The sequence below is a fragment of the Monodon monoceros genome, unplaced genomic scaffold, assembly GCF_005190385.1.
Source record: "Monodon monoceros isolate NGI ecotype Baffin Bay Population unplaced genomic scaffold, NGI_Narwhal_1 Super_Scaffold_1, whole genome shotgun sequence".
Lineage (NCBI taxonomy): Eukaryota > Metazoa > Chordata > Mammalia > Artiodactyla > Monodontidae > Monodon > Monodon monoceros.
The window spans coordinates 12047112-12073339 of NW_021703765.1; the positions used below are offsets into that span (position 1 = coordinate 12047112).

The 26228-nt window shown below is 36.3% G+C and overlaps 1 protein-coding gene across 2 annotated transcripts in view; it reads left to right on the plus strand.

Moving 5' to 3' along the window:
• VPS4B (vacuolar protein sorting 4 homolog B) overlaps nt 1-25299 on the plus strand; it is a 31476-nt gene extending 6177 nt beyond the window's left edge. The window contains exons 2-11 of one of the 2 annotated variants that reach the window (XM_029228907.1): nt 5233-5344; nt 6662-6818; nt 9941-10008; nt 13837-13956; nt 16423-16579; nt 16973-17121; nt 17623-17704; nt 18979-19198; nt 22060-22200; nt 23819-25299. In XM_029228907.1, the coding sequence (XP_029084740.1) occupies nt 5233-5344; nt 6662-6818; nt 9941-10008; nt 13837-13956; nt 16423-16579; nt 16973-17121; nt 17623-17704; nt 18979-19198; nt 22060-22200; nt 23819-23920 (1308 nt within the window). In that variant the 3' untranslated portion in view covers nt 23921-25299. Of the gene's footprint in view, nt 1-4980; nt 5345-6661; nt 6819-9940; nt 10009-13836; nt 13957-16422; nt 16580-16972; nt 17122-17622; nt 17705-18978; nt 19199-22059; nt 22201-23818 lie in introns of those variants that run through there. The other variant, XM_029228898.1, reaches the window with a different exon arrangement.
• Nucleotides 25300-26228: the final 929 nt, after the last annotated feature.

Sequence of the window (26228 nt, forward strand, 5' to 3'; positions counted from 1 at the left end):
AACATATGATTAGTTTTTGGATTATTTGAATAATTTCTTATCTTAATTGTATGCTTATTTTTAATATAGCATAGCCATGATTATTTTTTTCTACTGGCTCTTATTTCTGTTGAATAGTTTTACGACCTAAATTAATACAGGTGGAATGTTTCAGTAAATCATGCTTGTTCTTAATTTGTATGTGTGTGCATATTTTAAAATATTAAAGATAGTTTTCTTAATGAAAATTTTATTTTGAGATGATTGTAGATTCACACGCAGTTGGGAGGAATAATACAGAGAGAGCCTGTGTACCCTTCACCCAGTTGTCCCCAATGGCAGCATCTTGTAAAACTATATAGTACAGTATCACAACCCGGATGTTGACATTGATATATTCTACTGTCTTACTCACATTTCCCCAGTCTTAAGTGTGTGTGTGTGTGTGTCTGTGCACACAGAGTTCCGTCGAGTTAATTCCTGTATCCCCCCGCCGTAGTCATGATACAGAAGAGCTCTCTCCCGAAGGATCCCTCTCGTTGCCCTTTTATAACCAGTTACTTCCCTTTCTCTTCCCCCCGCATTCCTGTCTCCTGACAATACTAAACGGCTCTTCACCTCTGGTTTTGTCATTTGAGGTTATATGAATGGAATCATGCAGTATGTAACCTTTTGGGATTGGTTCTTTTCACCTAGCTTAATTCCCTCAAGATTCATCCAAGTTGCGTATATCAGTAGTTCATTCTTTTTTGTTACTGAGTAGTACTCCCTGGTCTGGGTGTACCGCGGTTTAACCATGAAGGGCATCTGGAATGTTCAAGTACAAGAAGTTTTTATGTGAACGTAGTCTTTATTTCTCTGAGATAAATGCCCAGGAGTGCAGTTGCTGATTCATGTGGTGGTTGCGTGTTTAGATTTGTAAAAAAAACAAACCTGTTTCCCAGAGTGACTGTACCTTTTTACATCTCAGCAATGTATAAGTGATCCAGTTCTCTGTATCCTCACCACTGTTTGGCATTGTCACTATTTTTTATTTTAGCCATTCTGATACGTGTTTAGTGATATCTCACTGTGGTTTTAATTTGCATTTCCCTAATGGCTAGTGGTGTTGAACATCTTTTCATGTGCTAATTTGCCATCTGTATATCCTCTTTGGTGAAATGTCTATTTATGTCTTTAGCTTATTTTCTACTTCAGTTGTTTTTAAACTTGATTTTTGAGAGTTCTTTCTGTATTCTAAGTACTAGTCCTTTCCCAAGCATGTGGTTTGCAAACATTTCTCCCACTCTTTGGCTTGTCTTTTCATCCTTTTAACAGGCTGTTTTACAGACCCAAAATTTTTAAGTTTGATGAGGTCCAATTTATCACTATTTTTTTCCTTTGAGGTGTGATTGATATATAATGTTATATTAGTTTCAGGTGTGCAACATGGTTTGATATTTGTTTATATTGTGAGGTGATCACCACAGTACATCTGGTTAACATCTGTCACCATACATAGTTACAAAATATTTTTCTTGTGGCAACTTTCAAAAATACGTAAGAGAGTATTATTAATTATAGTCACCATGCTACACATGACATCCCCATGACTGATTTACTTTATGCTGGAAGTTTGTACCTTTGGACCCCCTTCACCCATTTCGTCCACCCCCCCACCTGTGGCAACCACCAGTCTGTTCTCTGTTTGTGAGCTCATTTTTTGTTTTTGTTTTTTGGGTTTTTTTTTTAAGATTCCCCATATAAGTAAGATCATATGGTATTTGTCTTTCTCGGTCTGACTTATTTTGCTTAGCATAATGCCCTCAGGTTCCATCCATGTTTTTGCAAATGGCAAGACTTCCTTTTTTATGGCTGAATAATATTTGATATATATATTTTTTCTTTATCCAGTCATCCTTTGGTGGACACTTAGGTGTTTCCATATCTTGGCTGTTGTAAATAATGCTGCAGTGAACATGGGGGTGCACATATCTTTTCAAGCTAATATTTTCATTTTCTTCAGATAAATACCCAGGAGTGGAATTGCTGGCTCATATGATAGTTCTGTTTTTAATTTTTTGAGGAACCTCCGTACTGTTTTCCATAGTAACTGCACCAATTTATACTTCCATCAACAGTACACTAGAGTTCCCTGTTCTCTACATCCTCACCAACACTTTTTATTTCTTGTCTCTTTGATAATAGCCATTCTGATGGGTGTGAGGTGATAACGCATTGTTGTTTTGATCTGCATTTCCCTGATGATTAATGATGTTGAGCACCTTTTCATGTACCTGTTGGCCATCTGTGTGTCTTCTTTGGAAAAATGTTTATTCAGATCCACTGCCCATTTTCTGATCAAATTGTTTTGGTTTTTGCTCTTGATTTGTATGAGTATTTTATATTTTTTGATATTAACCCCTTATCAGATATATATGATTTGCAAGTATTTTCTCCCATTCAGTAGGTTACCTTTCATTCTGTTGATTATTTCCTTTGCTGTGCAGAAGCTTTTTTGTTTGATGTAGTCACACTTATTTTTGCTTTTGTTGCCTTTGTGGCATCAAATCCAAAAAATTATCACCAAGACCAACGTCAAGGAGCTTATCATCTGTGTTTTCTTCTAGGAGTTTTATGGTTTCAGGTCTTATGTTCAAATCTTTACTCCATTTTGAGTTATTTTTGTGTATTGTATAAGATAGTATTCATTTTCATTCTTTTGCATTTGGCTGTCCAGTTTTCCCAGCATCATTTATTGAAGAGACTGTTCTTTCCCCATCATACATTCTTTGCTCCTTTGTGGTAAATTAATTGAGAACATATGTGTTGGTTTATTCCTGGGCTCTTTCTTCTGTTCCATTGATCTATGTGTCTTTTTTATGCCAATATACTGTTTTTATTTTTTCTTTTTATATATTGTGCTTTTGGTGTCAAGTCTAAGAACCCTTTGCCTAGCCCTAGATGGTGAAGATACTCTTTGTTTTTTCTAAGGATTTTATAGTTTTACTTTTTTGTGTGTGTGTGTGATACGCAGGCCTCTCACTGTCGTGGCCTCTCCCGTTGCGGAGCACAGGCTCCAGACGCGCAGGCTCAGCGGCCATGGCTCATGGGCCTAGCCGCTCCGCCACATGTGGGATCTTCCCGGACCAGGGCACGAACCTGCGTCCCCTGCATCGGCAGGTGGACTCTCAACCACTGCACCACCAGGGAAGCCCTACATTTTATATTTAAGTCCGTGATTCATTTCAAGTTAATTTTTGTACAGAGTACAAGGTTTAGTTTGAGGTGTTCTCCCTCTCTTTTTTTTTTGACTTATGGATGTTCATTTGCTCTGGAACCATTTCTTTAAAAGCCTATCTTGGGGCTTCCCTGGTGGCGCAGTGGTTGAGAGTCCGCCTGCCGATGCAGGGGACGCAGGTTCGTGCCCCGGTCTGGGAAGATCCCACATCGGAGCGGCTGGGCCCGTGAGCCATGGCCGTTGAGCCTGCGCGTCCGGAGCCTGTGCTCCGCACGGGAGAGGCCACAGCAGTGAGAGGCCGGTGTACCACAAAAAAAAAAACAAACCTATCTTTCTGCCATTAACTTGCCTTTCTATATCTTTGTCAAAATTCAGTTGGACGTAGCTGTATGGATCTATTTCTGGTAGTTGTGTGTGGGGTTTTTTTTTTAAGTTATTTACAACTTTTGAACTTACAAAACAGAAACAGACTCACAGACTTAGAGAACAAACTTATGGTTGCAGGGGTGGGGGAGGGACAGTTAGGAAGTTTGGGATGACATGTCCACACTGCTGTATTCAAAATGGATCTGGGCTTCCCTGGTGGCGCAGTGCCTAAGAATCCGCCTGCCAGTGCAGGGGACATGGGTTCCAGCCCTGGTGTGGGAAGATCCCACATGCTGCGGAGCAACTAAGCCCCGTGCGCCACAACTACGGAGCCTGCGCTCTAGAGCCTGCGAGCCACACCTACTGAGCCCGCACGCCACAACTACTGAAGCCCGCATGCCACAACTACTGAGCCCGCACGCACCACAACTACTGAAGCCCCCAAGCCTAGAGCCTGCACTCCGCAACAAGAGAAGACACCACAGTGAGAAGCACACGTACCGCAACGCAGAGCAGCCCCCGCTCGCCACAACTAGAGAAAACCCACACGTGGCAACAAAGACCCAATGCAGCCAAAATTAAAAAAATAAAATAAGTTTTAATAAAGTAAAATAAAATGGATAACCAACCAGGACCTACTGTATAGTACAGGGAACTCTGCTCAATATTATGTAACAACATAAATGGGAAAAGAACTTGAAAAAGAATAGATATGTGTATATGTACAACTGAATCACTTTGCTGCACACCTGAAACTAACATAGCATTGCTAATCAACTCTACTCCAATATAAAATAAAAAGTTAAAAAAAAAAGTACTACAAAAGTTGCCCATTTCATTATGGAATTTCTGGAAGATGTGAAGAAGTAGAAAATGAAAAAAATTGAGTCTTATCAAAGATAAGCTCTGTGAAATTTCCTTCCCATCTTTCTTCTGTGCTTTTTAAAAGTTTATTTATTTGTTTGTTTGCTGTTGTTTCAAATACTTGATCTCATGCTATATGTAAAAATTGTATAATGCTTTTTGAAAACTTCCATTATTCATTTTTCCATATTATTACAAATACTGCTTAATATTTAACAATTCTACTTTTTATATTGTGTGGCATCTTTTCGCTATTTAAAATTTAAGTTTTCAAGTTTTGTTTTTGTTTTTTCAAAAGACCTCTCTGGTTTGTCTTTGCTCAGTGAACCTTTTAGTTAATTCCTGAGTTAAAAGATTTGGGTATTTTTCAGACTCTTGGTATTTCATTGCGCTATTGCTTCTGAAGGGGTTTTACCCCATTTAAATTTTACTGTTGTCATATACTTTAGACATTTGATTTTTGAGAATTTCCATAAATGCTTTTAACTTGAATTTTCATGTTACTTGATTATTCCTTACTAGCCCTGAGCTTGACTTTTGTTGAGTGAAAAATTATGTGAGAATCTCAGTGATTGGTACTAGATAAAGAGGTGTTCAGATAGCATTTACCTATAGAAGAAATGTAATTTGCATTTTATAAATAATTATAATTTATAATACAATACAGTTGTGATTTAGAAAAAAAAGGTAGATTTGTTTTAAGGTTGCTTTCATTTTTAAAGAAAACATTCAACGTGATTATTTATTTCACACTTATGCTATGCTTTGATTTTGATGGTATAGTTTTGCCTCCCTTCAAACAGAAAGCGATAGATCTTGCTAGCAAAGCAGCCCAGGAAGACAAAGCTGGGAACTACGAGGAAGCCCTTCAACTCTACCAACACGCTGTACAGTATTTTCTCCATGTAGTTAAATGTAAGGTCATCATTTGTTTTTTTATTTAAAAACACTAAAAAGATTATTCTATTTCATTTATAAAAATTGAAGTACAATGCCAGAAAATTATAAACCATCAATTTGCAAAAGAGTCCCACTAGCTTCTTAGTAGTTTTTAAGTACTCAACCAACAAATGTGCACAGCTGTCATAGTTATTACTTTGTACACCTAAACATATTAAAATGCCATATAGTCAGTGGGAAAAAGTTTTCGTTTTACTGGTTATGTACCCAGATTATGTAATCTGGACCTACTAATTTTCTAAACATCTCTTTGAAAATAGATGTTTTAAAAATAGGTTGGGGGACTTTCCTGGTGGTCCAGTGGTTAAGACTCCACGCTTCCACTGCAGGGGGCGCGGGTTCGATCCCTGGTGGGGAAACTAAGATCCCACATGCTGTGCTGCGCAGCCAAAACAGAAACAAACAAAAATAGGTTGGGAGACATTTTGTGTATTTCCAAATATGTATTCAGTGTTTACCACCTGCCAGCTTCTGTTCTAGGCACTGAGATACAGCAGTGAGGAAGAAATGGATAACGACCCCTGCCTTCATGGATCTTAAACCTAATGCTGAACATATGTGAAATAAGACATTGAAAAAGTGTCTTTCTGGCAAACTTCGGGTTTTTTTTAAATAAAAATTTTAGCAGTTGGATAATTTAGGATTTTCTTTTGAGCTTCCCTGTTTAATTTTGAGGTTTTTCTGTCACATTAAAGTGAAACTAAGAATTAATCATAACATATAAGATAGGTGGGGCTAATCCCATACACTGCATATATTGCTGAAGTCTCCTTTTCAAACAGCTCTCACAGGGGCCTTTAGTAAAATTACTGTACTGGTGGTACTCATAATATATGGGATTTCTGTCACTTTTTATACTCTGAAATAAAGCTTATGTAGACGTTGATGGAAATGGTTAATATTGCTTTACTTCTATTTGTCTTATAATTGGTTTTGTATGAGATAAGCAGCTTTTAGCTGTCTGCACAGAATGTAAGGGAAGAGTATGAAGCCCACAGAATATTAAATAATTTCTTCTTATTATTTAACATTAACTTAAGATATCCTAGTGTCTTGCTCAGAACTCTTTCTGACTCACGCTCACTGTTGGCCCCCAACCCTGCTGGAGGAAGGAATAGAAAAGATTGATAATCATGGATTATGATGAGCTAGAGATGATCTTTTCTCTCTCCTCCAAAATAGATTTTCCTTTTTGGAAAAGTATGTCTAGGAGTTTTATACCTGTCTGTAAAGAATACTAAAGGAAAAATCTTTCTCGTTTCCCTTCAATAGATGAAGCACAGGGTGATAAAGCCAAGCAAAGTATCAGGGCTAAGTGTACAGAGTATCTTGATAGAGCAGAAAAACTGAAGGAGTACCTGAAGAAGAAGGAGAAAAAACCACAGAAGCCAGTGAAAGAGGGACAGCCAAGTCCAGCTGATGAGAAGGGGTATGTATTTTAGAGTGAGATTGTATTGTATCGAATTACAGGATAAAATTTAATTTAATTTGTGAAGGAAATTTCCTTTGTTTGAACTAGGTGTTGGCAAACCGTGACTCATGGGCCAAATCTGACCTGCTGCCTGCTTTCGTAACTAAAGTTTTATTGGAACACGGCCTCATGCCTTCACTTACCTGTTGTCTGTGGCTGTTTTTGTGCTGTACCAGCAAAGCTGAGTAGTTGTGACAAGGAACCGTATGGCCTACAAAATCTAAAATATTTACTGTCTTGTCGTTTACAGAAAAAGTTTGTGGACCCCTAGTTTACCAAGCTTCGGGGGTGATATACCTCAAATTGCTCTCCTTGACTGCCTGGTAGTAGTAGAAAAAACATTTTTTAGGAATGCTACTCAATTCTTTACCCTCTGCCCATTATGTAATGAAGTTTAAAATTGTAGGAGTAATCTGTGAATTGAATCTTTGACTAGTAGCATTGACTTAGTACTAAGCACATGGACAAAATGAAAAACAACTCTGGTAATGTAAAACAAATTTTGGATATATAAGTTTTTTGATGTGGATTCGCATCAGATTTGCTTTACTTTATCATTGTAAAGAAAGCGACACAGCATAATTTATATAAACATCAAAACTCATTTTTGAAATGTCTTCCTAGATGGGGGATATATCACTTACAGATGCAGAATTTATATATTCAACACCTAATGTGTGCATGTCAGGCTCTGTGCTGAGCAGTGGGAACATATTCTACCCAGATCCTCTGATCATTCTATTAATTGGAGCCAGAAGTGGTTCCAAGCGACAACATACTCGGAGAAAACAAGACTCTGGGGTGGGGTCATCTGGCCTCGTTGGATATGAAGGCAGGAAATTCTGGTTAGCATTATAGGATGTAATACTTACAGTTCATGGTAAGCAGTGGTACAAGCAACTTAGATAACCCCTGTGGTCACCAGGCATGGAGTGCCCTGGAGGCAGTGCTTTGGGGGCTTTGTGGCTACTACGAAAGGCCATTTTGAGAACTAGAGTTGACAGCCTGCCTCAAATTACATGGGAGAGTTTGAAAAAACATAGAAGCTCAAGGTTTTATATTCTCTGTTCAAGACATGGTCGGGGAACCGGAGAGTTCCTTTGATACCCTAAGAATATTTTATCTTATAGCTCTAGCATTGGCATGACAAAAATTAGACCCCAGCTGATCTCATAGCTTATTGGATTTCAAAATCAGTTGAACCTCCCTGGGTTTCTTGTGTGAAAGTTGGGGCATGTATTGTAAGACTGGGACTCCAGATGAAAATGAAATGAAAGCTGTTGGGAAGGATCAGTTGACCTCAAGTACCTGGACCCCCAGATCTCGCTGAGACCCCCTGGCCCGCAGAAACGTCCTCTCCCCCGGGAGTTGAGCCTCTCCTGGTCTTGCTTGGAGACCGTGTAGTGTCCCTCCTAAGATGTCTGCCTAGCAGGGGGATACCAGTTCTGTGTTGGATGGCGGGACCCACTTTAAGCTGAAATGGGGTAAAGCAAAGAAACAATTACCTCTTGCTAATGGATGCACAAAAATAAATGGAGATAAAGCACAGATGCTCACAGACACAGTTCAAAGCTGACACAGTTCAGCTTGGTGATGAGATGGAGTGTGGTTTTCGGAAGGCTCTTGGCGGGGCCTCTCTCACTGCTCAGGGTGCGTGCTGCCTCATAAGAGCGCACTCTAAAACAAATGCTAAATGCTATTTTCGTTTTTTGCCTTCATTAAAGCGATGATCGTCTTTGGATATCTTTCAGTTACTGAAAACAGGTACTAATGTAGGTCTTTTGTAAAAGCAAAGTGGCATAAAGCAAACTTTGGGAAAGCAGGGATCCCTGTAGTGCATTCCCTTACAGAATTCGAGGGCCAGGGAGTCAAGTTTGGATTCCGCATGGCTAGGAGAAATGCCCCCCTCCACCAGGGTAGTTCCAGCAGGGATCCCACTGCTGCCAGCTCCCTTGCCCCGCATTCCGGTGCCGGGGAGTGGGCAGTAGGCCCTGCCACAGCGCCCTCAGCAAAGCAGTGCTTTCACCTACAGGCGTCTCCTCGCATGCAGCCCCCTACCTCAGTTGCTTGCTTCTGCCTTCCAGCAGGACTTTGGTCTCCTGTGGAGCCTCAGCTGCAGGGGAGCCTGGGAAGGGCAGTTTTATAACAAGTACAGTCTTTACTGTACAAGAAAACGCAGTAGAAGAAGGTTGGAGTGAATGTCAAGGTGAATCAGTTTGCAGTCTCCACCTTACACATAAATAACCCCACCACACTGTGATAACCAAGCAAGCCCATTCTGAGATAAAACCTGTCAATCTTTTTACTCCCCTTTATGTCTTATATGTGAAAAATAATGTAATGCCATATTTTTTGCTTTGAAGATTGCAGTGTATTCTGTCACATGCTAATCCTTATAATTGAATATACATTATTTCTATTTTTTTCCCTATTGCAAACAATATGGGCATGATTATCCTTGTAGTCAAATCCTTGAACTCATTTAAAATTGTTTCCTTAGAATAAATCCCTAGATATGAAATGTGTGCATTGATCTCCTTGTTCTTTGGGGTCAGTTCATTTTCATCAAAAGCTTCATCCATCCTTTGGAACCCCTAGGCTAAGGGTTATGCACCTTTGTACCTTAAATAGTTGATATTTTGGGGGGTTTTTTTCCTCCTAGTTATGGCTTCTTGTTCTAATATATAGTTTGCCTGGTCCTGATTTTTTTTTATTGTTGATTGTTTACAACACTCCTGTAATTCATCTTAAATCTTTTGTGGAATGAGGTGTGGATCATGCATTTATGAATTAATATCAGTACATAAATAGGTATGTCGTGGGAATTTGGAGCTAGTTCCTGACTTCATTCTGGTCGTTTTGTCCATTTCCTGTTCATGATTCCATTTTGATGGGTAATATGCCTGCTTACTATTTTATTTAGTATATTCTGAAAAGTAAAAATAAGCTTAACTTTTAATGTGAATGTCTTACTTTGCCACTTAAATTACGGATATTTCAGGTTAATCTTTTCCTTTATTTTTTGCCTTACTTTGATAGCAATGAGTGATCATTTGAATATATTAAATTCTTTTTATTAGGAATGACAGTGATGGGGAAGGAGAATCTGATGACCCTGAAAAAAAGAAACTACAGAGTCAACTTCAAGGTTGCTTTAGATTTCATTTTTAAATGTACTATTTTATTTTTAAAAAGCTCATAGTGAATTGTCTATTTGAATTGGGTTTTTTTCCCACCTGTATTTAAATGAGGTTCAAGAACTGGCTTTGGTTCCCAGTGGTCACATGCTGGCTTTGTTGAGAACATTTTTATAAGATTTGCTCTATAGGGTCTCTAATGGGTTGGTTTTTTTCCATGCAGTAAAATTATTGTTTCATTTTATATCTGCCTTAAAAAGCTTACTCTCTTTCATTTTGTCTTATTTGCCCCCTTTTAGAGAGGGTAGCAGTTATACTATTAGCTTACTATAAAATCTGATGGTGTTGAAATTTCCTGTCAGAGGAACAGAATGCATTAGGACTCACACTTGGCTTTTATTGCTGTTGCTGTAGCTTATTCGTTGATGCTATTTTTTTCATGTTTCCTACCTGCTCTTCCTAATCTGCTTTTTTATCCCATTTCAGCATTCCCATTTACATTTCCCTCTTTCGGCTTTCAGTTTTTTACCTTCCACACCTATAAAAGCCCTTTCTCCCTACTGTGGTGAAGTGGCATGATCCAGAGGGCATAGATTGTAGCTGCGTTCACATCTGGATTCCACTCCGGGATCTGCTGCCTAAATCTGTCTAGTCTTGGGCAATTCCCTAACCTCTCAGAGTCTGAGACCCACCTCTAAAGTGGAAGTTAAGAATACTTTCAGGGCAATTAAAAGGTTAATGACAATGTAAAAACTGCCTAATATTACATCTGACAGTACGAGGGACTCAGTAAATAGTAGCTCTGTGTATCTAAAAAGGCATCTGTTTAATTGCTGGCTTCTTTAGCTACTGAGGCTTGATTGTTCTTTGATATGTTATCTAATGATTTTTCAAGTTGAATTTTATGCTCAGTCACTGGTAACATGTATTTTATTCATTTGAATCTTGCTGAATAGCACACATATCTGGGAGAGATATCCATTAAGGCCAGACCTTTAATCTTGCCATTCTGATCTCCATTTTGGTAATATTTCTGTCTTACCGACCCCTCTGGGGTGTATAGGGTAATACTATAAGGATAGTATTTTGAAAACACTACAGTTAACGAGAGTATTTTTACACGCCAGCGTCAGTGGTGGGTGTAGTCCAAGGGCAGTAACTGAGTTTCCACTGCCTCGAGCAGTGTGGTCATACTTCATCCTCAGTAAGTATTTTTGGGCAACCCAGTGGTCCATGCCAAGTGGCTTTATTTTACTTGTAAGGCAAAAAGCTTTTTTCTATCTGTCCTTTTGGTTTTGTTCCTCCTCTCTCTGGCTCTGCCCCACGGAAGTAAAAATTGGATTGTATCTTTAATTTTGAAAAAGGTACAATTTTTAATAAGGAATTTTTTTTTACATTTCCTATGAGTGATGATAAGGCCCAAGGATGTATAAAAATACAGATGCTTAAAACATTTAAATGAGGAAATTTATTTGGAATTTCAGGATGAAATAGAATATGAAGGAGTCCTAGCCTTTCGTATCTGAGAATCCTTTTTCTCCATCTTTTAGTTTCATGGTTTGCTGATGGATTTCATCGTATAATATCCTTTTTTGAATCTTTCCTCATTTTTTCTGAAACAATTTTCCAAATCTTTTTACTTCTGTTTTAGGTTATGACATTAAGTGTAATATTTTATTATTAAAATTAAAGTTCATGATTTGAATTTTCTGTTAATTTTGATATTCAGTGACTTTGAGGTTAAATAACATATTAGTATAATAAATGGTATAATCAAAAGAATGGATAAATTTGTACAATTGGGAATTATCAAATGATTTGGCTTTTATTTTCTAATAATCCCTCTCTTTTAATTTTAAAAATCGTTAATCAGTGTCTAATAATTGATACTACTTTTGTCTAAATAGTCTTTTATCACTGAACATTCCAAAGTCACCTAGCTTAAATTTTTAAAGAGAAAAGTATTAGTTAAATGTGAAGATAAATTATGACACATTTAGAAAATTCATAACAAAAAATTTTAGTTGACCAGATAATGCTTATATATAAATTTACTTTTGTTTAACTGACACAAAATTCTATCAGATGATGTAATATTTTCCTCATGTAGGGTTACTAATCTGTATGGGACATAGAAAAAAAGTGAATTGGCTATTTTTCTTAATTTATACTTAGTCTGAACTTTTAGAATGCTAAAAGTGTTTATGGTTTCATTTCTTTTTTTTTTTCATAAACTTATTTATTTTCGTCTGTGTTGGGTCTTTGTTGCTGTGCGCGGGCTTTCTCTAGTTGTGGCGAGCGGGGGCTACTCTTCCTTGCTGTGCCCGGGCTTCTCATTGCGGTGGCTTCTTTTGTTCCAGAGCACGGGCTCTAGGTGTGCGGGCTCAGTAGTTGTGGCTCGTGGGCTCAGTAGTTGTGGCTTGCAGGCTCTAGAGCGCAGGCTCAGTAGTTTGTGGCACATGGGCTTAGTTGCTCCGTGGCATGTGGGATCTTTCCGGACCAGGGCTCGAACCCATGTCCCCTGCATTGGCAGGCGGATTCTTAACCATTGTGCCACCAGGGAAGTCCCTCATTTCATTTTAATGTATAGCTAAAGATTTTCATAATTTAGGGAAGTAAGTTGCAGAGTATAGCATTCTTAGAATAATAGATGATCTTTCAAAACAAGAAAAAAATACCCATAAAACTAATATCATAGGTAATCAGTAGATTGTGTGAGTGGTGATATTATACTTAAAACAATTACACATCACCTTTGAACAGGCTACTTTGTAGTTTGTAGTTGAGCAATTTCTATATACTGAAAATTGGGAAAGATTTTGATAAGAGATCTGGAAAGTTTTGCCAGCACGCTATAGTAAGAGAAATCTTTTGTGGACTCTTACTGATTTTTACTTCTCCTTACTGCAACAGTTTGCTATGGCTTTTGAATATATTGTGTCCAAAAACTAAATCATTTGAATGACTTTGTTAATGTACAAAAATTGTAAATAGGTCTATTTAGAAGCCGGATAGAAAATTTGGCAAACCTTGGGAAAGTATTGCATGTCTGTAAGAGTACACCTTCTCCTCTCCATCATCCCTGTCCCTTCCTCGCCCCTCCCTTCCCCTCTCCCTCTATCTGTCCATCCATCCATCTGCCTATCTTCAGTTAAAGTCGTTAAGTATATTTTCTTTCTGTAGTTAAGGAGAGCATTAGATCACCGTTTCTTTTGATTAAAAGGAGAAATAGGGCTTCCCTGGTGGCGCAGTGGTTGAGAGTCCACCTGCCGATGCAGGGGACACGGGTTCGTGCCCCGGTCCGTGGAGCGGCTGGGCGCGTGAGCCATGGCCGCTGAGCCTGCACGTCCGGAGCCTGTGCTCCGCAACGGGAGAAGCCACAGCGGTGAGAGGCCCGCGTACCGCAAAAAAAAAAAAAAAAAAAAAAAAAGAAAAAAAAAAATAGGAGCTATTCCAGAATCAACGTACTCAAACATTACAACTACTTTTTGTAACGTTTGGTGCTCTTCCTAGCACTCTAATGTTCATTACGTCATTTGATCTTTCTACTAACCTAAGTAGTTTGGGCAGATGGTATTGTTTTTATTTCACCATGAGGAAGTGGAGGTAGAAACGTTAAGTGACTTTACCCCAGGTTATCTGGCTCCCCACCCCAGGTCCTGACTCCCCCTCACTACTCCCTAACAACTTCGTCCTCATCACACACTTTCAGAAATGTTTTTAATACATAGAACTTTTCCAGACAAAGTTATAATGCATTCTGTATTTCATCATTATTTCTTGTTGTCTTCTAAATGTGATGGAATAGTCCTCTTTAAAGATGACCTAATTTTTTGTAGGCGCCATTGTTATAGAGCGACCAAATGTGAAATGGAGCGATGTTGCCGGTCTCGAAGGAGCCAAAGAAGCACTGAAAGAGGCTGTGATATTGCCTATCAAATTTCCTCATCTCTTTACGGGTGAGATGACTTTTAAATAATTACTTTTGATGACTTTTTTTTTAAATGTGTTGATGACTGAAGTAAAGTATTGTGAATTCTTGTCATTATATCACGAGTTGTTACCTTAATTCTGTTGTAAGGCAGTGATATACCTTTACACAGATACTTATTTCATATGCATATACATATTTGTAATATATTTATTGCAAAAAAACCTAAATGTCAAACAGTAGGGCATAGGGTAAATCATGAACATACCGTAGAATACTGTGCACTCATTAGAGTATAGGATACCATCTACATTAAGAAATTTAGATCTACATTATAATTGACATAGAAGAATGTCCACCTATATTGTAAAGATCAAAAAGCAAGTTACATAGTATGTATAGTATGATTCCACGTTGTTAAATAAATGTGTGTGCTGAGAAATAGGTGTAGAAAGATTGACATAAAAATGTTAATGTATGTCTAGGAGATGAGATTATGGGTGATTTTTACTTTCTCCTTTGACTTTGATCTGAATTTTTTTGCAGTGGGCATGTACTAGTCTTATAAGAGTATTTCCATTTCTTAAACAGAGGAGTTAAAATTATTGAACAGTTTCATATGAAGCACGTATCCTCTAGTAGCTCTTTATCACTGCTAGGAGAATATTGCTAACCCACCATCTGGGTACAGTTGAAGTTACAGCTCCAGCAGTAGGTGGTTTGTCTGTGCTGAACCGTTCCTTCACATTGTCCTTTTTTTGACTGATAGCCTGTGTTTGTGATATGGCTATACCCACAGTCTAACAGTGAAACAGAGGTTTTTCCTTTTAAAAGCAAGCTGGTTTATGTAGAGAGCAAATCTGTGATATTGGCCTCAAACTGAACAGGTCCAGACAGTGATGTCGTATAGAGCAGTGATGAAGAGCAAGGACCCGTGGGCCACCCGTTGTCCACCTAGCTTCGAGGTACGACTCACAACCTCACTTCAGGAATATGAAACTAACAGTGTAAAAGTTGACATCATAATCCTATAAAGGTACAAAAATACGGTTGAACTCATTTTATGTTGTGTTACTTACACCAGTGTTTCCCAAACATGAGTCCTATATGTGTCATCTTCATGAATTTTTCCATATATGTGTACCATTATTTTTTAAATATTTTTCTTTAAATCACTCACTTTTAGAGCAGACTTTTTATTAAACTGTAACATAATATACAAAGACATGCAGGAACCCATAAGTATTCAGCTTCATAAATTATCAGAGTACACCTGTGTAATCATCACCCAGATAAAAAAGTACTGCTGGTAACCTAGAAATCCCTCTCTGCCTCTTTCCTCCCCAGAGGTAATCACGCTTTTGACTTCTAATACCATAGATTGTTTTGCTCACTTGTTTTTACTTAGTAACTTTATTTTAGAAGACTTCTTTGTATCTCTATAAATGGAAAAATTAGTGTTTTTATAGAATGCATTTTAAAAATTACTTAATTGAAAAGTATTTGTATACCACCTAAAAGCATCTCATTGCCACCAGTGGTATATGTACCACACTTAAGGGAACACTGATTTATAATTGCAGACATTTAAAATAGGCACATAGAATTCAAGTAAAAGTTGAGGCTTTCATAACAATAAACATGATATTTAGTTTTGCCATCAGTCATCTGTATATCATTCTTTTACAGACACCGTGTGTCCACCCACAGTTTACACCTAGTAGGTTTTTTTTAATGTGTATTTGATATTTTATTGCCAGTTGTAACCCAGCCTGGTTTATTTAAGGCAGCATTATAATTTCTCATTAGCAGAATTGAGATACAAAGAATTTACTTGTTCACTTGCTATTATATTTTGGCAAAACTAGTATTTAAGGTAGAGTCTGCTTATCATTACCCAAGCACTGGAATGGGAATCTGCCACCTGAAATAACCTGTGCTTCCTTGTGGAATCAGGAATTGAGCAGAACTTCACCAGTCATCCAAACTGTGTTAGTTTCACTCCTCCAAAGGTCATAAATATTTTTAAAAGAATATTTCCAGCTGCCCTTCCCCTGTGAGTATAGTTTCTCCTACAATATTCTGATGTTGAGCAGTGCACGTAGTAGATGATCAGGAAGTACCTTTTAACTGAATTCTTTTCTCTTTAATAGACTGGAAGGCCTTGGAAGGCAGACATCCTTGTATTCATAGTTCTCTGCCTACATGTCATGGTTTCAATACGTAGTGGTTGAATGAGTGAGCAAGCAAATAAACTTCCTCTTAGAAGGATTATAGCTATATAAACACAGTTTTGACACAGTGGTCTCTAGAAAAAGCAAAGTACACTTAGGACATACTTACCTTAGATTGATTTATTTAAATGTTGTTTTATTCTACGGCTAGCTTTAGAGTGGAAACCTCCTCACGGTATTCTTCACTGTGGATGATGTCTCTGGTAACTGAAGTCAACAGTCTTGAAAGTCTCATGTTATTTTTCTAATGCAAATTTTAGGCAAGAGAACACCTTGGAGGGGAATCCTGTTATTTGGGCCACCTGGAACAGGAAAATCCTATTTGGCCAAAGCTGTAGCAACAGAAGCAAACAACTCAACATTTTTCTCAATATCTTCGTCTGACCTTGTTTCTAAGTGGCTAGGTGAAAGTGAAAAGTAAGTAGTAAATTGATTTTTTTTTTTTTTAAGTTTTTCTTTGCCTGGTAGTCACTATTTCAGTCTATAAAGTAATAGGTTTCTTATATCATTAATAGACATTCAAAAAAAGTGCTATTATAAATACAGGTGGTATTCATTTCTGTTAGATTAGTCCCTAGTTTGGAATTTATTTCATAGGGAGAAGACAACATATATGATACGTGTATGGTTTAGTAAATCATAAAATGAATTATCCAAATGTAGTAATCTTATTTTAGAGATCAAAACGTGATGAGACTTTTTAATCTGTAGAGTTCCTATACTATTGGTATATAGTTTTGTTTTAGGTTTTTCATTGTCATGTGTCATTTACTATTTTTTTTAGAAATTGAAACCTTTATTTATTTTTAGGCAAGTTAAGTACTTATTCCAACTTGCCAGAGAGAATAAACCTTCCATTATCTTCATTGATGAAATTGATTCTCTGTGTGGTTCAAGAAGTGAAAATGAAAGTGAAGCTGCACGTAGAATTAAGACAGAGTTCCTAGTTCAAATGCAAGGTAGTGTTACTGATTTTTTAAAATAGTTTCTCTTTATTGTATAATCATTATTATGATAGTAATGGAAAAAATTTCAAGCAGAATTTCTCCGTTCTTATAGTCCAAGTCTTATGCCATGTCTCGTTCTGATCCACATGCATACATAATTTTTACCCAGGTGTAATCATCTCGTTGGTATAAATAGTGAAGAGATTAATATATTCACTTATAACATGCCAGAAACAATATCAATAAAAGGAATATATAAACTTCAAATTAAATCTTTCAAGAAATATTTTGAAAAGAATATTAATAGTATTTTCCCACAGTTTAGGAGATTCTAGGGAATATTTGCATCATATTCTAGTAATAAGAAATGTGGTTAAATACAGTTTTTTTCAGAGAGAAAGTCTCAAGATGAGGCATTTTAACATTAAAGTACCACGTTCATAAGAGAACATATGATGTTCAAAGAACACTTGAAATGACAAATTATTTAAAACGTTACCTATTTTGATGCAGGGGTTGGTGTGGACAACGATGGAATTTTGGTTCTGGGAGCTACAAATATACCCTGGGTTCTGGATTCTGCCATTAGGCGAAGGTATGACAATACAGTAAATACCTTATTTCTAATTACAATATAATAAGTGAATATTAATTCCCATTCTCTCTAGTTGAGGAGGCATTCTGATAACTTCAGAATGTTTTTTAATGTGCTCGAACCCTATTGACCCCTGCCTTGGGGAAGAGAGGCAGGCACTTGTTTGTTTGCCTGCTGTGTTAGAGATCCAAGATTTAACACCTACTGGAATCTTTCACGTCTGAAAGTATGTTACCTAATGCTTACTTTAGTTCTAATTAAGCTTAGTAGGTGCACTGATGCTTCAGAAATTTATATATACAGTTTGATATTTCAATGGAAAAACCTTCCATTGAAGGTTTTTCCATTTTGCTAAATATAAAATTTTAGCAAAATGACAATTCTACAAGTTAAAGTATGCTAAGAAAGATATAGTTTCAGTTTAAAAAATTCTGTCTATAATTTTTTAACTGAATATGAAACTTGAGCTACAGGAAAGGTATACAGACTCCTTGCTTTTCACTGCTTCACAGTTCCCTATCGCATTGATTTAATTGTGCATGGTAAAAATGAACACTTCAGTTTTTGCTGCTTTTACCCCATTCACTTGATGGTTTGCCAGAATGTTAGATTACCATCCAGTATCAAGAAAGGAAATGTGCTGGTTATTTTTGAAAAATGGCCTAATTCTAAACCCATCTCTAGAGATGGTGGAAACTTTTAAAATTCCTCTTATTGCCACAGAGAATAATTACCTGGAGAAGAAAATGTCTTCACAGACCCATTTAAATTGTCCCCCATTGCTTCCTCCTTATCTCCAAATGCTGAAATTCTAAGAAGGCAAGCAAAATTATAAGATTTTGAGTGATTTTACTCCTTAGAATTTAGGTAATTCTTTTGTCATCTCTTATTTCACACTTTTAATCATATTAATCCCTTGATCAGGAGTTCAGAGTGTCATTCTACAGGAAATTGTAATCCTGTAGGACATGTCGTGTCATGAGTTCCAGACATGTGAACACTCTGGCCAAAATAATTCAAAAATCATGTGAGAAAAACTGGCTATTTTGGTTTTATTTGTTTTTTGTTAATGTGTTCTGGATATTTCCCCTTTATTAACCTAAATATGTGTCTGTAACTCTGATGGATATGGGCCCACTTAATTTATTCAGCTTAACTTTGTATAAATGAGAATATCTAAATACCTTGTTTCTTCTTGAAAAACTAATTTTTAATAGAAATTAAACAGTATTATATAGTAATATTCTTGATGTAATTTTTTTTTTCATTTTAAGATTTGAGAAACGAATTTATATTCCTTTGCCTGAGGCCCATGCCCGAGCAGCAATGTTTAAACTGCACTTGGGGACCACTCAGAACAGTCTCACAGAAGCAAATGTCCGGGAACTTGGGAAGAAAACTGAAGGCTATTCAGGGGCAGACATAAGTGTCATTGTACGTGATGCACTTATGCAGCCAGTTAGGAAAGTACAGTCAGCTACTCATTTTAAAAAGGTAAGGAACTTTTATCCATCTTTTCATATATTTTTAAAATCAAGCTTTGAGACCATGATTGACTTGTCTTTGAAGAATTTTAGGAAGATTTCAGTTTTGTATAATAAATAAGTAGATTTACATAAAAGATTATGTTTCCATTTCATTGAAAATAAGCTCTCCCAAAGTGTTTTAAAACTTTGTATGCAGTGATTTTTGAAGTATTATTTTGATGTAAATATAGAAACTTAAATCTATGATTGTCTCTGATGTAACTAGACTGTCCTCGAGCAGAATCTGGTACGTTTACACCTCATCAATAAAGTAAAAATAATAATAGCTAATATTGTTTAAATATTCACGTGCCCAGCACTGTGTTTGCTCCATCATCTTCCTATTTCATTTGGTCCTCACAGAAGCTCTACAAAAGGTACATATAGCCACCTGTTGATGGTTAGTCCTAGACTAACATGATTAAACTGGGACTTGGATGTTTTTAACAGTTTGCCAAGGTACAGCTAGAGAGGATTGGAGGTGTGGTTTTTCTCTAGGTAAGGTGTACTTCAGAAGCCTCAACCATTCTTCTCTCCTGCTCCTCCCATGCACTGTTTGGTCTGCATGAATGACTTGAGTGTATATGGTTTGAGAGAGAATTTTGTGAAAAGACTGTAGTCTTGGGATATTCAATTTAAGTAACAGTAGACTAGGTAATTTGGACCAGCTCTCCTGCTGAGGACAGCAGTCTCCAGTATGCTCATGAACGTAGATATGAAAATCCTGAAACACTGTTAGCAAACCTAATCCATCGGTATATGACGAACTAATATGTCATGACTCTGATACACATATATGTCTGTTATATACCACAGTAAAATTTTTTTTTTTAAATGAGGAGCTTGAATTAAAACCTGAATTTGAAGTCTGACTCTACAATTTACTTGTTTTATCTCCTTGACCAAATTGCATTACCTTTTTAAGTCTCAGTTTTTATCATCTCTTAAGTAAGGATGATAATTACTACGTTGAAATGCTCTTATGAAAATGAAATGAAGGAATATTCATAAAACAGCTGTCATGGTACCTGAATAGCCCAGTAAATATTACTCATCTCTTCTTCAGCCATTTCATTACTGAGAGAAATATGGTTAGCTCAGAATCAAGTTTATGCCACAACCGTTGTGTTTTTTCTTAAATTCTCTTGGCCATTTAGAAGGAACTCAGTCCTTTCATACTCAGAACTTTCCGTTCAGTTCTCTGTATAACTACTAGGGATGGCTTGTATGACCCTAAAGCCAGGCCCTTGTTAGGAGGATAGAGTTGAAGCAGCCAAATTTCGTTTTTCTTTCTTTCTTTCTTTCTCTTTTTGTTTTTTGGCTGTGCTGCACAGCTTGCAGGATCTTAGTTCCCGGACCAGGGATTGAACCCGGCAGTGAAAGCAGCGAGTCCTAACCACTGGACCGCTGGGGAAGTCCCAGGCAAATCTCTTTTAACATCAGGCCGTTTGTATCACCAACTATAGTAGATCTTTCTGTGGCTCCATCTTCTCCATTTTTCAATTAGCAAGAACAAGTTTGCCTGTGTATTTTATTTATTAAATATATAAGTACTAATCTGGGCCCAGAGGTAAGTCAGAGTACAATAGTTAAAAAACACAAAAATCCCTGCCACTGAAATTGTTGTGAGCAAAGACAGACAATAAAATACACATAGCAAAGTGAAAATATTTATTTCTCTACCCCTGCCCCAATCCTGAGACAGTATTTAAGATTGATCATTGTAAAACAAGTATTAAGTATGAAAGCAGTCCCTGGTTTGATACAAGTGTGTTGCCTTCTAAATACTATATGTGACTCTATGTCACAAAGTTTCTTTTTCTGGATGTTATTAAAACTTTTTCTTTTAAATCAGTTATGAATTGTAAGATAGCACTGAAATTACATTCAGCATTTAATTTTGTACTTATATTTGAAGAAGGAGTTTTTGTGGGGAAAGACAAAGATTCAGTGATTTTACAATAATAAACCTTCCAAAGATCACAGAAATTTCTTGGCTATGGAAAACAGAGTAACTTAAAGGAATTTTTAAGTAGGTCTTTTTTTTTTTTTTTTTTTTTTTGGAGTATAGTTGATTAACATTGCTGTGGTAGTTTCGTACAGCAAAGTGATTGTTATACATGTATCTATTCTTTTTCGAATTCTTTTCCCATTTAGGTTATTACAGAGTATTGAGCGGAGTTCCCTGTGTTATACAGTAGGTCCTTGTTGGTTATCTATTTTAAATATAGCAGTGTGTTAAGTAAGTCTATTTTTGGTCTCTAGGATTATGACCGCCTAATAATCATTAGGAAAAAAAAAGAAAATTTTAGCTACAGGTAATTGTTTCTTTATTTCAACTTATTTTCTCCCTATGATCATCTAAGTAATTTATTGTAGGAAATTTCAAATATAGAAAATCATCCAAGAAAAAAATTAAAATCAAGCAAAATCTATCCCATCACCCAGAGCTAATTGCACTTTTTGTTGTATACGCTTCTGTTTATTTTCAGAAGTAAGCATTTTAACAAAACATAAAATAATAGTACATTTTCAGATTTCCTGATAATGGTCTAAATCTTTTTTTTTTTTTTTTTTTTTTGCGGTACGCGGGCCTCTCACTGCCGTGGCCTCTCCCATTGCGGAGCACAGGCTCCAGATGCGCAGGCTCAGCGGCCATGGCTCACAGGCCCAGCCACTCCGCGGCATGCGGGATCTTTCAGGACCGGGGCACGAACCCGTGTCCCCTGCATCAGCAGGCAGACTCTCAACCACTGCGCCACCAGGGAAGCCCTGGTCTAAATCTTAATGTTTATTTAATTTGTTCTGTTGTTGTACTGTTTATTCCAGGTTTGCGGACCTTCACAAGCTGATCCTAACGACATAGTAGATGATCTGCTAACGCCCTGTTCTCCAGGTGATCCTGGTGCCATTGAGATGACGTGGATGGATGTCCCTGGGGATAAACTTTTGGAGCCAATTGTTTGCATGGTTTGACATTTTGTTTGCTTTTAAGAAAAATTTTAAAACGTTATATTTTATGGGGACTTCCCTGGCAGTCCAGTGGTTAAGGTTAAGACTCCATGCTTCCAGTGAAGGGGGCACGGGTTCGAGTCCTGGTTGGGGAACTAAACCTCTCACATGCTGCACCGTGCAGCCAGAAAAAAATTATATTTTATAATTTGTCAGATAAAATTTTCAGTTTTGTAAAATTAGTTCAGAAAGGTTAATACTAACTGCTTAAAAAGTTTTAAAGATTAGTTGAATGTAAAATATAAAAAATAATTATCTTTAAAATGTTTTCTTGGGCTTCGAGGAAATTTTAAGTGAATAAGCTATTTTTAAAAACATACAGGTTTCTGACATTATAGGTCTTATAGCTGGGATATTATCACCAAAATGGTGGGATTGGTTAAAATTTTTTCCCCTGAATCTCAGATTTTGTAAAATATCCATAAACGCTAATGCGTGAATCATAGTATTCATAATAGTATTTTCCTGTTTTACTTCTCAGAGCTTCATAGAAAGTTTAAATAATGCACTACTCTTTTAAAAAGTTCTGAAAACAAAATTTTTATTATAAAAAATTACATTTCTGTTTATATTAGAGGAATTAAAATATTCGTAAAAATTACATTGCTGTAGTTTCTATTGGAAGAAATAAAATAATTCATAAGACTTTATTATTTTGTAAGCCATATTAATTTTAGTGAACTTACTGTGATTGAAAAGGTACATTTATTATGTTTATGTTTTCTTATTGATAAACAGTCATTTTTAAAAATCTTCTGCTTTAGTTATAGATTTTCAAATCTATATGTCAAAATTAGCAGTAACTTTCAAAGGGGAAACTTTCACATGATGTGTAGACCTAGATATATAGACAAATATGTACATATATGTATATAAGTTTGTATGCATATATAGAGAGAAATATATCTGTAAACATAGATATATTTATGTGTTAATCAACCACAATGCTTATCTGAGAAATTATTCAGAAATCCTTTTTTGTTGCAATCCTTGGTTTATTTTTTAAAGTTTTGGTTCTTTTGACTGTTTTCCATACTGTTTTACAGGAGACATGGCCTAGAAGTTAATTTCTTAATGAATCCTTGATATTTGTATATTTTCTTACCATTTTGATTGTAATTTTAACTAACAGTTAAAATTTTTGATTAGTTGATTCTGATTAAATGGTATTATTCTGTTTCACATAAGTATAAGTGAATGACTGTATTCCTTTTGAGTTGCACTTGGACAACTGCTCTCTTGTTTAAGAATAAACAGATACGGCCAGAAAAGCGATCGGGGACTTAATTCTGGAGGCCTTGATCATCTGGCTAAGAGGACTGTACTTCCTTAGGGTGCTGAGGAGCCTTTGAAAGTTGTGATCGTGACAAGGCAAGCAACTGAAAGTTTATAAGCAAAGGAATAACTTGGTCAAAGATGTCCTTCAGGAAAACAAGAGAGTTTATTGTCAGTAGTTTATGGCATGATGCAGATTTTCAGATTTAACCTTAGGCAAAAGTTAGGAATGTTGATAATGAAATGTTTTTTATTCCATTAAATCTATTCCTAATACTTCCCCCCTTCTTTTTCCTGACAGTCGGATATGTTACGGTCACTATCTAGCACAAAGCCCACAGTCAATGAGCATGACTTGTTGAAATTAAAGAAGTTTACAGAAGATTTTGGCCAAGAAGGCTAGACCAAAGACAACAAGGAAGACGTTTACCATGTGTGTTCTCTCTTTCATAGGTATTTTTGCCTTTCTTGGATGGCAGTCAGATTATTTCCAGTAAAACTCTTTTACTGCAGGAAAATAGAGATCTCACTTCAGCATTCATTTAAGTTTTATATGTACTTTTGCTCCATTACCAATTAAATCCTCCTGTTAACAAAAATTATAAAATAATGGGTTATAAGCAAATGAGTGACATAAATAGCAAAAACATAGAAATTACCTAGTAAAAAGAAGATTAAAATTGATTGAGATACAAATATTTTAAATTGTTATAAATAGTGGTCTTTGCAAAGAGCATTCATTTTTTTTTTAACTAAAATGAAGTGGGGCTTATTTCATATTTTGAAAAAAAACTTAAGCATCATTCTTTTCAATATAAAATTTATTTACTTTATTAAAAAAATTAAAAATGATTTACTCTCAGGGATGGGCAGTAAAACAGCAAAGAGCACTGATTGGGTTTGAAAGGTTTTGAATTGTGTTCTAGCCAAGGCTTTTACTGGTTTTTTGATAGGTTGGCTTTTTTCTCCATGTAGATTTAAATAATTTCTATAAAAGCAGCAAGCTTTTTTATATTTAACTAAGTAATACCTTTTACTGTGCAATCTCAAGAGAAAGACTCTCTAAATTAGGCATTGTCTGTATCTTAAAGAAGAAAATTGTCTATTTCAGTGTCTTTTTGTAGCAAGATTGACCAAAACAGGTGGTTAATAAATGTGTACCTTTTAAATAATTCTGCCATGAAATACTGTAATGGGAACCTTTGCTAAAAGGAACAGCCTCCCTTTGGATTATGGGAAGTTTCTTGTGTGTGATGGGGGCGGTGTGTGTGTACATATATATAAATTTTTTTTAATATAGGTTAGCTAGAGTCTTGTCTTTTACCTTTTAAGTTCAGGGAACAGCTCGTCCTGGCCACACGTATGTTATCAGTGTAATGTTTCATGAAGCTTTAGAAATGAGCTGATGTCTCCTTAAATAATAAAATACAAACATGATATTGTATTATTTTAATATCTTCAAATAAATAATCTGAGGGTGTGTGTTATATACTTGAGCACCAACACTAAGTTGTGCCTTGTACATTTGCATTGGCTCTACATGCAAAGGGTTATTAAGTCAGCTAGAATGAGGTAAATTCCTTAATTTACTATAAAGTTCTGCCTTGAAAATGCTATAGGATAACTTGCATTTTAAAGTATATTTGCACATTTTACATATTGTGCTATATGGTTGCCTTTGGGTTTTCTGTACAGATTGTTTTCGTTGATATTAAATGGAAGCCGTAGGCCTGAAATATGCTGTTCTTACGTGAAGTAAATTGATACAACCTACTATTGGCTATATTCTGTGTGTGCTTCTTTATTTTGGGATCTTCCGTATAGGAGAAAATATTATCTAAATTGATTAGATACAAAGAAATCATTAAAAATTATTAATTAAGGATGTATGCATGAAAATTCTATTTTTCAGTAACTACTGTGTGAGAGTTGGGAATTAACTTGGCACACCAACACCGAGTTCTTTGCAGATGTCTTACGAGACATTTTACTTCATCCACCTCAGAATCATACAGTATTGCTATTAATCATATCATTAGGATAATTAACATAACTATATTATTATAACTAATAGCTGAAATCCAGATGTTTTTGTGAATCCAAAGTTTGTTTTGAGGAAGTATTTTACTTAAATTGGCCAAGTAGTAAGTCCAGTGTTGATGATGAGTGGATACTTCATCACTCAGTTCTTACACGTGCTCTGAGAACCGTGCCTCAGTATCCATGTCACTTCTAGCCATAGCTCCATTTTCCACATTTCTGCTTTTAAAACTCTTTCTAGAATCTAATAATTTTAGACTTATTTTAGAATGGTAGAGCATAGGTCATTTCCATGTGTTCTTTATGGGCAGATAAATACTCAAGAGGAAACAATGTTCGGGCTCTGTCTGGACCTTGGCCATTCTGATTTTGGGTAGATGTTTTCTGAGCCACCAAGTAAACCCTACTTGAGCAACTCTATGAGCTAGCTATTCCCTGGATGTTTAAGAACATTTTTTGGTCTCAGTCTGAAAACTCTATAGGGACCTTAATTATAAAAGTATTTCAGTAGAAAATTGGTTTTTGAGTTTACTGTCATCAACATGCAGAAAGACAGAATGAGTGTATTTGATTACTAATGTGAAGTATCATTTAGCCACTTGCAGCTGCACAGGTGGAAAATGGAGGCACACCTTCCCAGCACAGTGCTGGGAATGTCGCCCAGCTTTGTG